The sequence below is a fragment of the Phyllobates terribilis genome, unplaced genomic scaffold (genome assembly GCF_046119375.1).
Source record: "Phyllobates terribilis strain yellow unplaced genomic scaffold, ASM4611937v1 Scaffold_3__8_contigs__length_932513732, whole genome shotgun sequence".
Taxonomy (NCBI): Eukaryota; Metazoa; Chordata; class Amphibia; order Anura; family Dendrobatidae; genus Phyllobates; species Phyllobates terribilis.
The window spans coordinates 668,600,762-668,617,301 of NW_027362763.1; the positions used below are offsets into that span (position 1 = coordinate 668,600,762).

Here is a 16,540-nt window from a genome sequence, read left to right on the forward strand (position 1 = left end):
TTACTCCACTTTGCAAGTTGTAGGTTTAGATTCTGTAATGTAAAGTGCTGCCGAATATGTAGGTGCTATAGAAATTAAAATTATTATTATTACATTTCTCCACCATGAAATTGCAACACCAAGAAGGAAAAGTTGTGAAGTTTGGAAATCCCAGGATGGAGACGTTACTGATCTGAAAATAATGGAAAATTGAAACAAGATCCAGACGTTACAGCCGGGGATCGCAGCTGATTCTTTTTGTGAGTAAAACATTTCACTTCCTGTTTTTAAAAAATATTAAATAAATTAAAAAAATCTAAAAGTTGAAATCACCCCCCTTTCGCCCCATTCAAAATAAGACAATAAAAAAAATCAAATATACACATATTTAGAATCGCTTGGACTATCAATATAAATAATTAATTCAATCAGTAAAAAGAATCAAAACGCCAGAATTACGTTTTTTTTTGGTCGCCGCAATATTGCAATAAAAAGCAATAACGGGTGATCAAATCATTGTATCTACCCCAAAATGGTATCAATAAAAACGTCAGCTCGTTGTGCAAGCAATTTTTTTTTTTAACAAACTTTGGATTGTTTTTTCATCACTGAAATAAAAAATAATCTATACATGTTTGGTATCTACGAACTTGTAATGACCTGGAGAATCATATTGTCAGGTCAGTTTTATCATATAGTGAACGTGGTAAAAAAACAAACAAACTGTGGAATTGCACTTTTTTTTGCAATTTCACCGCACTTAGAGTTTTTTCCAGTTTTCCAGTACGCGATATGGTAAAGCCAATGGTGGCGTTGAAAAGTACAACTTGCCCCGCAAAACATAAGCCCTCACATGGCCATATTGGCAGAAAAATAAAAGAGTTATGGCTCTGGGAAGAAGGGGAGCAAAAAATGAAAGCGCAAAAACGGAAAATGGACCGAGGGTGAAGGGGTTAACCACATCTAATTGTGAAGTTCATTTTTATTCCAAAATCTGTTGATTAAAATATACTTTTGTTTGTGGCACAACCCCTTTAAATGTTATTTCAAATGTGATTTTGCGCTTATTCCTCCTTGTTCCTTATGTTCAGGACTCTTTTCCCTTAATAGACGATGGTCCTTTCCATCAGTGACCCCCCGAGGATGGAGCAGGACAGAGACCACATGGCGGCTCGGATATTAGACCTCACCCTGGAGATAATCTACTGGATCACTGGAGAGGTGAGAGCTTCACATCACATCACTCTGATCTCTAGTAATAAAGCCGGAGATGACGGGAAAGGTGAAGGATTCTCAGCCTCTGTGTAGTGATCGGCGTCTCCCCATACACAGGATCACACAGTAGTGAAGACGTCGTCTGGGGAGTGTGTGACCCCCCGTGTGTCAGGAGGGCGGAGCAGGACCCCCAGTGCCATCACCGAGCCTCCATCTCATTCACTGATACATGAGCAGAAGATCCTAGAACTGACCACCAGGATCACTGAGCTGCTGAGCGGAGAGGTGAGCGCTGCCGGGAATGCTGGGACATTGTACAATAACGCCGGGGGAGGGGTCTCCTAATGACGGGTCATTGTGTGTGTCAGGTTCCTATAAGGTGTCAGGACGTCACCATCTATTTCTCCATGGAGGAGTGGGAGTATCTAGAAGGACACAAGGATCTGTACAAGGACGTCATGGTGGAGAATCACCCGTCCATCACATCTCCGGGTAAGAGGAGACCTTCCTGGGTTGTGGAGGAGAGAACAGGTCTGAGAGTCGTCTAGATTCCCCATCATCTGCTCATCACATATAGACAATGTATTCAGACACTGCGGTTATTTTCTATAGATGGATCCAGTCCGAGAAATCCCCCGGAGAGATGTCCCAGTCCTCTATATTCCCAGGATCGGCCAGAAAAGGAGGAAAATGTCCCCCGGGATCATCAGGTAGATGAGATGAGATTTCTGTAAATCATCTATAGATTGTTGTAGTGAAGCTTCTACTAATCTCCTCCGGCCGCCATGGAGTATACACCAGGCAGTCTTAAAATATATACACTGATCAGACATAACAATAAAACCACCTGCCTGATATTCTATAGTTTCCCCTCCATGTTACCAAAGCAGCTCTGTCCCATCAGGTTATGGAGTCTACAAAGCATCTGAAGGTTCCTGTGATATCTGACATTAGGATGTTTGCAGTAGATCCTATAAGTCTTGTAGGTTGTGAGATAGCAGCTCCTTGAATGGTAACTCGCATTAGCAAATACTGTTACCATAGACACCTTTCTATCATAGCTGTGATGCTCTGCATGTTCTGGCATCTTTCTATCATAGCTGTGATGCTCTGCTTGTCCTGACATCTTTCTATCATAGCTGTGATGCTCTGCTTGTCCTGACATCTTTCTATCATAGCTGCGATCTCTACGTGTCCTGACATCTTTCTATCATAGCTGCGATCTCTACGTGTGTGTCCTGACATCTTTCTATCATAGCTGTGATGCTCTGCGTGTCCTAGCATCTTTCTATTATAGCTGCGATCTCTACGTGTCCTGACATCTTTCTATCATAGCTGTGATGCTCTGCGTGTCCTGGCATCTTTCTATCATAGCTGCGATCTCTACGTGTCCTGACTAGTGTTGAGCCACCCCCGTAGTGTTCGAGTTCGGTTCGGTTCGTTGAACACCCGTGTGTTCGCCGAACTGTTCGTCGAACTGTTCGTCGAACACCTTCGAACACCGTTAAAACCAATGGCAGGCAAACAAAAACACATAGAAACACATAGAAAACACCTTCAAAGGTGTCCAAAAGCTGACAAACTGCTCAGAAGACACAACTAACACATGGAAAAGTGACAAGTACATATAGTCATGCGAAAATAAAAGAGGTGGAGGAGTAAAAGGAGGGGGAGACACAGATATAGGCATGTCATGCCCTTCTAAAATCCAAAAAGTGAGAAGCCGACACGGCCAGTCCGCTCCTGCCCGTGCCACCTCCGTGTCGCCGGGTTTGTGCCAGAGCCGCGGTGAACCCTGATGGCCAGCCCCCCTCTCCCAATACTGGTGCCTGTCCGCTGGTGGGTCGAGCGAGCCCCCCTGTGGTGGAGGCAGCTCTAAGCTTTTTAATTTAAATTGTCTCTCTAATTTGAATGAATACACTTTAAATCCATTTACAAGGATCTATTGGAGGGCAAGTCTCATGCCAGCAGCCGCGTAATTCCAGCTCCAGTAGCGTCCACTAAAGCTGCTGCAGTTAAAAAGCTTTTATAAGGATCGAGCTCGGCTGTCCACCGCAAGGCATCCTACTGCCAGTCCCAGCCCCTATGCCTTGGGGTGCCTCCTGATGCTCTTCACTAAGTATCCCATGGTCCCGAAGCATTTCCTTTGAAAAAATTAAGTGTCTAAACTACAGGTGGTGTAGCTTGCTTAACAGCCGGGATAATCCGCTGACTAGCAGACACTGCTACTAGGCACAAAGTATTTCCTGGGCTAGATGCAGTTAAAAATTTGTAATTAGATACTCTCGTTGGATGCTGAGAAAGCATTCCATAGAGTCTCCTGGCACGCCATATATGATTCTCTTAAAAAGCTTGGGGTAGGGGTCTAGGGGACCCTTTTATAGCCAAAATCACGGCCCTGTATCACAATACGTCACCTAGGCTGAAGATAAATGGAACTGTAGCACCCTGAGGGCTCGGTTGCTACAGACGTATTGCACCTCACCCAGAGGTGTGATATCTCACTCTCAGGTAAGGATGGAGTGTGGATCAGGACCCGACACCTGCATGCATTACACCACATTGCCGTGGGGCAGGGCGACCAATATGCCCCTGAGATGGGCACGACAGTCCCTGTCCCTGGCTGGAGTGGGGGGAGGGAACACTGAGGAAGGGGAACCCTGTAGTGCAGGAGCAGGGAGGAAGCAGTTCCTGGGTGCATTGAGAAGGGAGTATAAAAGGTGGGCACCATCTTAGTTCAGTGCAGAGAAGTCTGAGCAGAAGTGGCAGGGAGCAGGGGCTCTGCATGAGCTCTGCTCCGGAGGCGGGCCTAGTAACAGAGGCCCAGGCCTGGAAGAGGGAGAAGGAAGGAAGAGGGGCGGAGAAGGCTCCAGGAACGAGGAATGAAGGGATCCCAGGGGTGCGGACGGGCGAGTCGCCACCGCACGCCCGAATCCACCTGCGTGGAGGGGTCAGGCCAAAGGGGGAGACCGGTCCCCGAACTAGTGGAGGCAGGAAACGACCCTCAGCTAGAAACCGGAGGCTCTGACATTTTATGTGGCGCAGCCCCTCGCTACACCCGCTAGGAAGGCACCACATAGGGTCAGGGAAACTGGCGCCAAGTTTACCAAGAGGAGGCCCGAGGCAGCCGGACAGAAGGGTTGGTAAGAAAGGCCAGACAAAGGACACACAAAGGGGGTCCTGTGAAGCACTCCAAAGTTATCTGGGAGTTGTCTGAGCCCCTCACCTGGTGAGCACAGTACGACGTGGGCAGCCGTTACCTGCAGACGTGGTCTGGATAATAAGAACTGTGAGTAAAGGCCCTGAACTGCATCACTGACTCCGTGTCGTTACTGCTGCTGCCCTGCACCATCACCCCCATCCTCCGCATACACTGCCCTGAGGCTATACTCCTCCCGTGGGGAGTTATGCTACGCTCTGCTGCACCCACAACACCAGCCTCAGCGGTCTGCCCTGTAGCGGCGGTTCACTCTGACCGCAATCCACGGGTGGCGTAGTCGTACATTTAAACATCAAAACCACATAAATAGTTCCGCCACTGGTTTGACCGCCCTGAGCCACGGAACCGGGTCGCCGCCACGGAGACTACAACCACCAGCATCCACCAAAAAGGGTCCGGCTCCGGGTGTCCCAAGGCCCAGGGGGTGCGTCAGAACATTTTCATCACCTTTCACAATCACCAATGGGACAAGGCAGGGATGTCCTCTGTCCCCTCTCTTATACATCCTAGTGACGGAGCACCTGCTCTCATCAATTCGCCATAACCCCAATATTAGGTGGATTGAGGTGGGAGGCACCGAGTACAAGTGCTCTCTATTTGCTGATGATGTCCTAGTATATATCACTCAATCACATATATCCATCCATGCTGTTATGGCTGAAATAGATCACTTTGTTACATGGTCAAATTTTAAAATCAATGCAGCGAAGTCTGAGGCCCTCGATGTCTCCCTCCCCAAATCCATATAGGATTCCATCCAGTACAACTTTCCCTTTGCCTGGCCCTCACAGGGTATCAAATACTTAGGAATTCCTATTCATAGAGACCTCTCCCATCTATGTTATCTTAATTTTGGGCCCTTTATTGAACAACTCCATACAGACCACGGTTGGCAAGTTAGAACTGTAAGATTCACTACGTGAACCACTGGTGTTTTGTGGAAAAGCACATGTACACTGCGTTCCAAATTATTATACAAAAAGTGTTTAGGAGTGATAAGGGAAGAATTTGTTTGTTTGTCAGTTAAACTCATTGATGGTGATGTGTGTCAGGGCTCTTTATATCACTGTAAGCAATTGCAGACACCTGTGCTAATTAGTTTGGCAGGTGTGTCCAATGAAAGGCAAGACTACTTAAGAAGGCTCTCTCACATTATTAAGCAGCCTACATTTTCTGCCAAAATGGGAAAGAAAAAGGATGTGTCGGCTGCTGAGAAGCAACAAATTGTGGAGTGTTTAGGTCAAGGCATGACTACAATCAACATTGTGCGATGATCAGGATGAAGTGTCTTGGCAATCAAGAAGTATGTAGCTGATTCACAGTACACACGTGTGCGTGCTGATAAGGGCAAATTGAGGACTCTTTCCTACAGGCAATTACGTCAGGTTGAAAGAGCAGCGGCAAAAAAGCCTTGTCATAGCAGCAGACAAGTTTTTGAAGCTGCTTGTGCCTCCAACATCCCCCGAACAACAAGATGCAGGGTCCTTCAGAGGTTTGCAGCTGTGCATACGCCATCCTGTCGACCTCCTCTATCCACTTCACACAAGCAGAAACGGCTCCAGTGGGCCAAACATTACATGAAGACTGATTTCAAAACAGTTTTGTTCACGGATGAGTGCCGTGCAGCACTCGATGGTCCAGATGGATGGAGTGGAGGATGGCTGGTTGATGGACACCCCACGCAAACACGGCTACAGCGCCAACAAGGAGGAGGTGGAGTAATGTTTTGGGCTGGAATCATGGGGAGAGAGATTGTCGGCCCCTTTAGGATCCCTGAAGGCGCTAAAGATGAACTCCATAATGTATGTGGATTTTCTCAAACAGCACTTCCTGCCATGGTTCAAGAAGAAGAACCGTGTATTTCACAGCAAGATCATTTTTCTGCATGATAATGCACCATCTCATGCTGCACATAAAACATCTGCATCTCTGGCTGATATGGGCATAAAAGGGGACAAACTTATGGTGTGACCCCCATGCTCCCCTGACCTCTACCCCATTCAGAACCTTTGGAGCATCATTAAAAGGAGTGTCTATGATGGCGGGAGGCAGTTCACATCTAAGCAACAGCTCTGGGAGGGTATTCTGTCCTCATGCAAAACAATTGAAGCAGAAACCATCCAAAACCTGACAAATTCAATGGACGAGAGAGTTCAGAAGCTCCTTTCGAACAAGGGGTCCTATGTGAAAATGTAACATCACCTAGAATAAAGTTTTGAGTTGAAAACTGTTTGATTTCAGTTTCTAATAACCTGCTAATGCTTATAATTTCAAAAATGACCATTTTTTTGGTCTTTATTAAAATGAAAAGGTTGATCGAAAAGTTTGGGGGATCTAAGAGTGTGGCAACCCAGTAGTCATGATTACTTCGAATTCTGACAATATGAGGGTCATGCTGCAGGTAGTGCAGCAAGAAGGCACTTATGTGTCTTGCGCATCTCGGAGCCCCAAAATTATTTTCCGGGCTAGATGCAGCTAAAAATTATTTTTAATTTTAAATCTGGTGAAGCTTTAGTATAGATGGCCTAATAGGATCAGTGCTGCACACTGCTACAAAGCCCAAATTATTTTCCAGTCAAGATACAGATAAACATGATTAGTAATTTGAAAGCTTAAAACGGTTGGTAGGGTGATTTTAACCAATCATCAAGCTTTTACTCTCCCCAGGATGACACAGGGGTAGAAAAGTCGTTTCGGATCCATGATTTGTTCATCTTTATGAACGTGAGTCTGTCTACATTATCAGTGGAGAGCCGCGTGCGCTTATCTGTCAGCACACCACCAGCAGCGCTGAACACACGTTCAGACAGAACGCTGGCTGCGGGGCATGACAAGATCTCCAAGGCGTAAGTGGCTAGCTCCGGCCATTTATCCAGATTGGAAGCCCAAAAAGAGCAAGGGTCCAGTGACACAGTCGTGGCTTCAATGTTTACTTGGAGATACTCCTGTACCATCGTCTCTAGGCGTTGACTATGTGTCAGACTTCTTGTCTCCTGTGGCCTTGCAAAGGATGGGCTAAAAAAGTGGTGAAATGATTCCGCAAAATTGATGTTACCAGCAGATACTGTGGTTCTGTTACGGTTTGAGTGCTGAACACTTGACGGTCCCACGGTTGGCAAGTTGGAACTGTGAGATTCACTACGTGCACCACTGGTATTTTGTGGAAAAGCACATGTAAGATTCTGCAACAGTCTCTGCTGATACTCCTGCATGCGTGCATCCCTTTCTATGGCAGGAATAATTTCTGCAAATTTACTTTTGTACCGGGGATCTAACAGTGTGGCAACCCAGTAGTCAGGATTATGTCTAATTCTCACAATTCGAGGGTCATGTTGCAGGTAGTGCAGCAAGAAGGCACTCATGTGTGTTGCGCATCCAGGAGCACCAAGTCCCTGTTGTGTTGGTGGCGAGGTAACAATCATGCTTCCTTCCTCTGTCCTCTCCCCCCAACCTCGCACAACAGAAATGTGATCAAGGTCTCCCTCATCTGATGAGTCTTCCATCAGTTCGTCCTCCACTTCTTCCTGGGCTCCTGCACCTTCCTCACTAGTTTGGCTGCTACCATGCGCCCTGGTAAAACCATCTCCCCCACAATCACATGCCTGCCGCCTTGGTGCTGCCGACCGTCTGGACCTTGCAGATGTTAGCCCTTCCGCATACAACTCCTCCTCCTCTACTTCCTACACCTCCTCTTGTGCCACCACCTGACTCCGAATTCTGTTTAACATGTGCTCCAGCATGTAAATCACCGGAATAGTCATGCTGATAATGGCATCGTCAGCACTAAACATCTTCGTCGCCATTTCAAAACTGTGCAGAAGGGTGCATAGGTCCCTGATCTGAGACCACTCCTCCAGCGTGATTTGCCCCACCTCTGAATCTCGTTGGCCCAGGCTATACGTCAGAACGTATTGCACCAGGGCTTGTCGGTGCTGCCACAGTCGCTGCAACATGTGCAGAGTTGAATTCCACCGGGTAGGCACATCGCATTTTAGCCGGTGAAGTGGCAGGCCCAACGACTTCTGTAGAGATGTAAGTCGCTGAGCTGCGGGATGCGAACGGCGGAAGTGAGCACACAGCAACCGTGCCCTCTGCAGAAGGCCATCTAGTCTGGGATAGTGGGCTAAAAATTGCTGGACAACCAGGTTCAACACGTGAGCCATACAAGGCACGTGTGTGACATTGCCCCGGCGAAGGGCCGCACCCAGGTTTGCAGCATTGTCGCACACGGCCTTCCCTGGTTTCAGGTCCAGTGGAGACAACCATTCATGAAATTGGTTCTCCAGAGCTGACCACAACTCCTCAGCTGTGTGACTCACATTTCCCAGACATTTCAATGTAAAAACCGCCTGATGACGTTGAGCCCTACTGCCAGCATAGTAAAGAGGTGTGCAGGATCCCTTCTGCGCAGTTAGAAAGCTTGTGGCATGACCAGACAGGCTTTGGGTGCAGGTGGAAGACCGAGAGGAGGTTGAGGAGGCAGAAGCAGTGGAGGAACTTTGACATAAAGAGGATTGACGCACAACTCGTGGTGACGGCAAGACTTGGACAGCAGCCCCTTGTCCTGCTGTCACCATAGTTACCCAGTGCCCAGTCAGCGACATGTAACGCCCCTGTCCATGCCTACTCGTCCAAGTGTCTGTGGTGAAATGCACCCTGTCACACACAGAGTTTCTCAAAGAAGCGGTGATGTTGTGTGCGACATGCTGGTGGAGCGCAGACACACCTTTCTTTGAGAAGTAGTGCCGACTGGGCATCTGGTACTGGGGCACTGCGACGGACATAAGGTCTCGAAAATCCTCTGTGTCCACCAGGCGGAAAGGCAGCATTTCTGTAGCCAAGAGCTTGCAGATGGTGAAATTCAACCTCTTAGCTTTCTCATGGCTAGGAGGAAATGGTCTTTTACTTGTCCACATCTGAGGGACCGAGGGCTGGCTATTGTGCTTAGACGGGGTTGATAAGGTTGTCCCCGGCAAACTGCCGGTCTGTGAGGAAGATGCAGGCGGACATGTTAGGTTGCCTTGATCCAAAGGTGGTGCTATCGATGTCGGACAGCGCTCAACACCAGCTGGTGTTCCCGCCTCCAAAGAAAATGATGACCTGCCAATCACGCTGGCTGTTGCGGGTAAAGAGGTGGCAGGTCTGCGCCCCAAAACAGGTGTGACTGCTGTCCCCCCAGTCACAGAGGATGAAGAGGCCGCGGATGCACAATATATGGCAGACGGTGGTTGGCCCGGCCGGCTAGGCCGCATTGTAGCACACTGAGCTTCCCACTGCAACTTATGCTTCATGTCCATGTGCCGGTTCATGCATGAAGTACTCAAACTATGTATTTTTTGGCCTCTACTTAGCTTTTGCTGACAAATGTTACAGATAACACGAGTTGGGTCATCTTTATCGATCTGAAAAAATGCCCAGGCTATGCAAGGCTTAGCACCCATGCGACCTGAAGAGCCACCACGACTTGTGGTGAGAGGCAGAGTTGTGTTTGAGGATGCAGTTGTTGACGTGCTTCCAGTACTACGTCTCTGTCCAGGAAGGCGCAACCTGACCTCGTCGTCACTAGCATCTTCCTCCACCTCCTCTGCTGACCTCATCTCTTGGCTGACTGTGGGTTGACAGTAAGTGGGATCTCCAACCTCATCATCATCACCCTGTGTGTTATCACACCCGTCGTCCTCAGAGCCAACCTGTTCCTGCCCTGACAAAAAACTAAAGTTGTCGCTCCAATCAGGTATTTGAGTCTTATCATCGTCTTCCTCATTGTCTCCACCAACAGGAGTTACAGTTTGGGAATGAGGGTCTACATTATGGTCAGAACCTTCTGCGTCTGGTCCTGGATCCGACTCATAAAGATTCTGGGCATCAGTGCAGATCATTTCCTCGTCTGGATTCACAGAAGCGCTGGAGTCGACCTCTGATTCCCAGGCTATAGTAGGAGTAAACAGCTCTGCAGACTCAACCATCTGTTCTACCTCATACTCAGACGGGCAGCTGGAGATTTGGGAGCTGTGAGGAAGCAAGTGCGATTGGGGTGACACCTTTGAGGACTGGAGTATTTGTGATGTTGAAGTTGATGTGGAGGAGAGCCCACTTAAAGGAGCACTTGATATCCGTTGAAGCACCTGCTGTTTTTGTGCCTCATCTGGAATTTGTAGCGATTGGCGTGGCCGTAAGAAAGGGATCTTATCACATTGTCCGCTAAAAGAAGTAGACATTTTAGTTTGGCTGTAAGATGGTCTTTCTTCTGCAGATGTTACTGTTGCTTTAACACCTACCCCACGGACACAACCTTTTTTCCCCTTCCCAACACGCCTATTCCCCTTTCCACCAGCAGCAGGCCTTTTTCCACTCATTTTGGTGGTTAACTAATTCACAACTCTGGAGTTGTTTGCACAAAAAAACAAATGATGGGAACCGAGCAGAGCTGAGTGGCCAAACTGTGGTATTAGGCCAAAACTATTGGCTGGGTTAGATGCAGAAAAAAATTATATTCAGTTTGCAACCTGATGGAGGTCTGTATAGATGGATTAATAGAACAAGACCCACACACAGCTAGAAGCCCAATATTTTTTCAGAGGTAGATGCAGAAAAAAATATATTCAGTTTGCAACCTGATGGAGGTCAATATAGATGGACTAATACAACAAGTCCCACACACAGCTAGAAGCCCAATATTTTTTCAGAGGTAGATGCAGAAAAAAATATATTCAGTTTGCAACCTGATGGAGGTCAGTATAGATGGACTAATACAACAAGTCCCACACACAGCTAGAAGCCCAAATATTTTTTCAGAGGTAGATGCAGAAAAAAATATATTCAGTTTGCAACCTGATGGAGGTCAGTATAGATGGACTAATACAACAAGTCCCACACACAGCTAGAAGCCCAAATATTTTTTCAGAGGTAGATGCAGAAAAAAATATATTCAGTTTGCAACCTGATGGAGGTCAGTATAGATGGACTAATACAACAAGTCCCACACACAGCTAGAAGGCCAAATATTTTTTCAGAGGTACTGTAGATGCAGATAAAAATTATTTTTAATTTGCAACCTGATGGAGGTCAGTATAGATGGACTAATAGAGAAAGTCCCACACACGGCTAGAAGCCCAAATATTTTTTCAGAGCTAGATGCAGAAAAAAATTATATTCAGTTTGCAACCTGATGGAGGTCAGTATAGATGGACTAATAGAATGATGCTATGCCCAAAAGATTTTACTTCACTAGGTGCAGTAAAAAAATTGGTATTCTATACACAGGTGGTATATCTTGCAACACAGATAGGCTACTCCACTGACTAACACACTCTGCAATAGGCCAAAAAGGATTAGCTTTGCTAGATTCAGCCAAATGCTGTGAAAAAAACTTGCACAGCACTGGCACAGATCTGCCTGGCAAAAACTGATAGGAACTGATGTAACCTAGTCCTGAAAAGGACTGCAATTACAATTAGTCTTTACTCCCACAATCTATCTATTTAAGAGCACAGACCTCCCTGATAAAAGTCGTAGGAAATGCTGTAACCTAGTCCTTAAAAGGACTGCAATCACAACTATTCCCTACTCCCAAGCTATCTGTATATTTGTGCGAAAATTGGCTTGAAATTAACAAGGTATAGCGCACACAGCAACAGCGGTGCCGTCTAACACGCAGCTGCAGCAGTGAGAAAATGGTGGCGACGGGGAAAATGGCTTGGTCTTATAGGGCAAGGACATGTGACATACACTGCCAATCACACATGCCCTTGCTTGTGTGAAAAAAAGCACTTCGCTCCGTGTGTGCGCTGCTGATAGGCTGACAGATTGCACCTCCCCACTGCAAATGCGGGAAAGAGAAAAAAAAAATGGAAATCTTCATTGTTCCTGCAGAGATCCATCCCCTGCCCCTCCCCCCGCCCTGCTGTACACTCAAACTGCGTATTAACATTAATTTTCATCATTACTGAGAAAAAATCCAGTTATGATTTTGGTGCACGAACAGTTATCGAACATAACCTCGAACAGCCGAATTTTTCTCAAATTGTTCGTGTTCGCCGAACGGCTCGAACACCGCCCAAAACAGCTCGAATTTGAGATTGGCGAACAGTTCGAGTAGAACAACGCTTATCTCTAGTCCTGACATCTTTCTATCATAGCTGCGATCTCTACGTGTCCTGGCATCTTTCTGTCATAGCTGCGATCTCTACGTGTCCTGACATCTTTCTATCTTAGCTGCGATGCTCTGCATGTCCTGACATCTTTCTATCATAGCTGCAATCTCTACGTGTCCTGACATCTTTCTATCATAGCTGCGATCTCTACGTCTCCTGGCATCTTTCTATCATAGCTGCGATCTCTACGTGTCCTGACATCTTTCTATCATAGCTGTGATGCTCTGCGTGTCCTGGCATCTTTCTATCATAGCTGCGATCTCTACGTGTCCTGACATCTTTCTATCATAGCTGTGATGCTCTGCGTGTCCTGGCATCTTTCTGTCATAGCTGCGATGCTCTGCATGTCATGACACCTTTTTGTCATAGCCAGCAGTAATGTTTTCATTATTTTCTGTCACAGCAGCTATTGCATAAATATATAATAATTAGTGATGAGCGAACGTGCTCTAATAAGTTGTTATCCTGTTATCCAAGTATCTCGGGCGTGCTCGGATAACATGTTCGAGTCCCTGCGGCTGCATGTTTTGCAGCTGTTAGATAGTCTCAATACATGCGGAGATTGCCTAACAAACGAGGAATCCCCGCATATGTTGTGGCTGTCTAACATCTGTAAAACAAGCAGCCGCAGGGACTCGAACATATTATCCAAACACGCCCGAAATACTCGGATAACACCCGAGCATGCTGGGTTAACACCTGTAAGATGGCCGCCGGACAGATCCTTGAGGGGAGATATGTATCATCAAGGTTGATAGCTTTGGTTATGTAAACCTGCGAAAACATGCTCCAGTACATATAGTGCTGAGAGGGTTAATAGAGCGTACTAAGGCCGGTTTTACGAGCAGTCATAAGAGATGGGAGGGAATGGCTGCTCACATATCCCCACCCCGGGGGGTGTGGTTTTGTAAATAAAATGGAGACCAAGTCTCATTCACTGTCTGTGGCTGGAGGTGTGGAGACATCCAGGGTGTTTTTGCTAAAGGACACCTGACTGTGAGCAGGCGAACATGCACTACTGTATGGACTGTTTATTTTCTGTTTTGTCACTCTGTGCCCGGATAAGGCTGTGTTTTGTTTACTTCTAAAGTGTGTCATCGAAAAATTTAAAATCTTTTCTTCTCCCCTGTCATAGATGTCAAGAGAATATTGACCATTTCTCCCAAGCCCCTCTTCATCCCTCTCTTATCCCCATTTGTCATAGGAGAGCTAACAGTCCAGCATCTGTCTCTCTGCAAATTATCACCTACAGTAGAAGTGACTTATAAAACTACAACCTAATTAAAATGCGAGAGTCTGTCTCCCTGGCAAAGGCAGGGGATGATTAGACACAGGCTTGCAATAATTTACAGTGAGATGAGGAAAATGTACTCCCGAGCTTCAAAAGGAAGTCTATAGTCAGGCCGGCACCGATACGGAATATGGAATATTGTGCGTTCCATAATTCCGATAATAACGGGACCTATATTTTTAGTGGCAGGGTCAGCCAAGGAGCAATATGCTTATTTTTCCATAGCCCTAATCCCCTCCAGGGGGCTGTGGTGGAAAAGTAACAAAATAGCAGAGCACAGCTACGCCATGCGTGGTCTCTACAGAAAGGCAAATTCATAATGGAAAAAATGGCATTGCTTGCAAGATTCTGCAAACAACCAGGGATAAGTTATCGCAGAAGTTAGCGTTTTTAATAAAAATGTACAGGCTAGAGACCAACACCATGATGTCAGCACAGGGGTTGTGTACTGGTCTATCTTTTCAGCATAAAATAGTTTGCTGAGGATGGGGTAGTATTCTTTGCCAGGGTGGTATAGATACTATAAGCAACGGATCGCGTTCGATAACGCTCAAATCAAACTGGGGAGCCCCTCCTCCACCTATGCTGATTCGTCCCTGCGAATTGTATAGAGTAAGTTTCTTCTTTAATCCTTTTTATTTTGTGTAACTGCTTATGTATTGTATTGTCTCCTTTGTAAAATCCTTGTACACATTTTTCCTAAAAACTGCCTCCCTTTTGGATTAAATATAAAATTTAATAATTCTGTTTCTTTTGCTCTGTAATCGTTCCCTCCCCCGAAGCTATACGCTACTTTAAGCAGGTGTCTGCCCAGGCCTGTATTATATTTCAAATCTGGACGGTGGTAGCAGCGAATAATATTAATAATTGGGCTATCGTGAAGCTGACAGTGACTGTACGGAGGACTTAAACACATATTCCATGCGATGATATCCAGAGGTGTGACGCCATACGCTCACTGGTCGCTTACCGATAACTCCATAGTGAGTAGTGGGGACTGTGTGCTCGCGGATCCCTGACGAAACCCATGACGAGTGCCGGCAACGGAGAGATATTGCGTGGTCTACCCGGTGTCGTCGCTGTGGCGTCCCTGACAAATTGGTGGCAGCGGTGGGATATTACAGAACATCAGTGGCTGGATTGAGCAATCACTCCTGTCACTGAAACTTGCACGGTTCTTGCGAGAATTCTGTGCAAAGTTTTAAGAAATCAGAATTAGTGTTTTATATTTTTTTATCTGGGACATTACTGTACGTATAGCAGTAACATCCCCTCCCTTCTCTTGTTTTTCTGTTTTATCTTTTATTTGGTAATGATGGCAACACGTGGAGAGTCCTAGTATCAACAGCAGGCGAAGGCCACTATCACTGCCCTCTGTGAGCTGCCACAGATTGACCCCACAGGTAAGAACAATGCCCGAATGATTGGTGAACTGTTGCAAGGTGCTGCAGAGCCCTGATGATAGGGCGGCCAGCCAAGGCCCGGATGGCGCTGCTGCAGGGGTCCCACCTGAGATTGCCAGCCATACCAGCAGCCAGGGTAGTGTGGACCCCCATCTGCATATGGCCTTGGAGCTGCTCGCCGCAGACGATCATGATGGACGACTGCAGCTGATCCTGAAATTCCAGGAGCGAGAGGCTGAGAGAGCTGAGCGCCAGGCCCGAGCTGACCGAGAGGCTGGTGAGCGCCAGGCCCAAGCTGACCGACAGGCTGCTGAGCGAAAGTGGCAAGATGAGCAGCGGCACCAGCTGGAGTTAGCCCGAATCCAGCTGCAGACCTCCACCACACAGACCCGTGAGTCCAACAGCACTAACAGCTGTAATAGAAAAGGATGGAGACTTGGACATATTGCTGCAAGGCTTTGAAAAGGCCTGCCGGCAGTATCCGATGCCCACAGACCAGTGGGAAAGGTACTTAACTCCAGGGCTCAGAGGAAAAGCCCTGGAGGTGTTTGCTTCTCTCCCTCGAGAACAAGATGGAGACTACGAGGCCATCAAGCAGGCCCTGATAAAAAAGTACCAGCTGATGCCGGAGGTTTACCCGATAAAGTTCAGAGCCCTCCAACGTGGACCACATGATAGCTACAGTGATGTGGTGGATGGGCTCACAACCAACTTTGAGCAGTGGGTCCAAGGACTGTCTGTTACCACCTTCGAGGATCCCTTACGAAACCCATGACCAAGTGACGGCAATGGTGAGATGTTGCGTGGTATCCCCGGTGTCGTCGCTGATAGTGCTGTTTGTGCAGTTTTAATAAACCTGACTTGGACATTTTAAAGAAACCCAGGTTTCCTGTGCCTACCTCAAATGCAGCAGAGTGAGTAAACTCTACAATTGGTGCTAGAAGCACGGGCACGAATCCCAAGAGGCAGTGTGACTGCTAAAGGAAACCGTATACAGTACAGACCAAAAGTTTGGACACATCTTCTCATGTAAAGATTTTTCTGAATTTTCATGACTTTGAAAATTGTATATTCACACTGAAGGCATCAAAACTATGAATTAACACATGTGGAATTATATAGTTAACAAAAAAGTGTGAAACAACTGAAAATATGTCTTATATTCTAGGTTCTTCAAAGTAGCCACCTTTTGCTTTGATGACTGCTTTGCACACTCTTGGCATTCTCTTGATGAGCTACAAGAGGTAGTCCCTGGAAATGATCTTCCAACAATCTTGAA

At 46.7% G+C, this 16,540-nt stretch overlaps 1 protein-coding gene across 1 annotated transcript in view; it reads left to right on the forward strand.

The window, feature by feature from the left end:
* The window catches only part of LOC141258598 (uncharacterized), an 81,196-nt gene that overhangs the window by 44,415 nt on the left and 20,241 nt on the right, over positions 1 to 16,540 (forward strand). The window contains exons 12-15 of the mRNA XM_073673566.1: positions 1,090 to 1,200; positions 1,312 to 1,479; positions 1,563 to 1,686; positions 1,807 to 1,904. Coding sequence (XP_073529667.1) covers positions 1,090 to 1,200; positions 1,312 to 1,479; positions 1,563 to 1,686; positions 1,807 to 1,904 — 501 coding nt within the window. The remainder of the gene's footprint in view (positions 1 to 1,089; positions 1,201 to 1,311; positions 1,480 to 1,562; positions 1,687 to 1,806; positions 1,905 to 16,540) is intronic.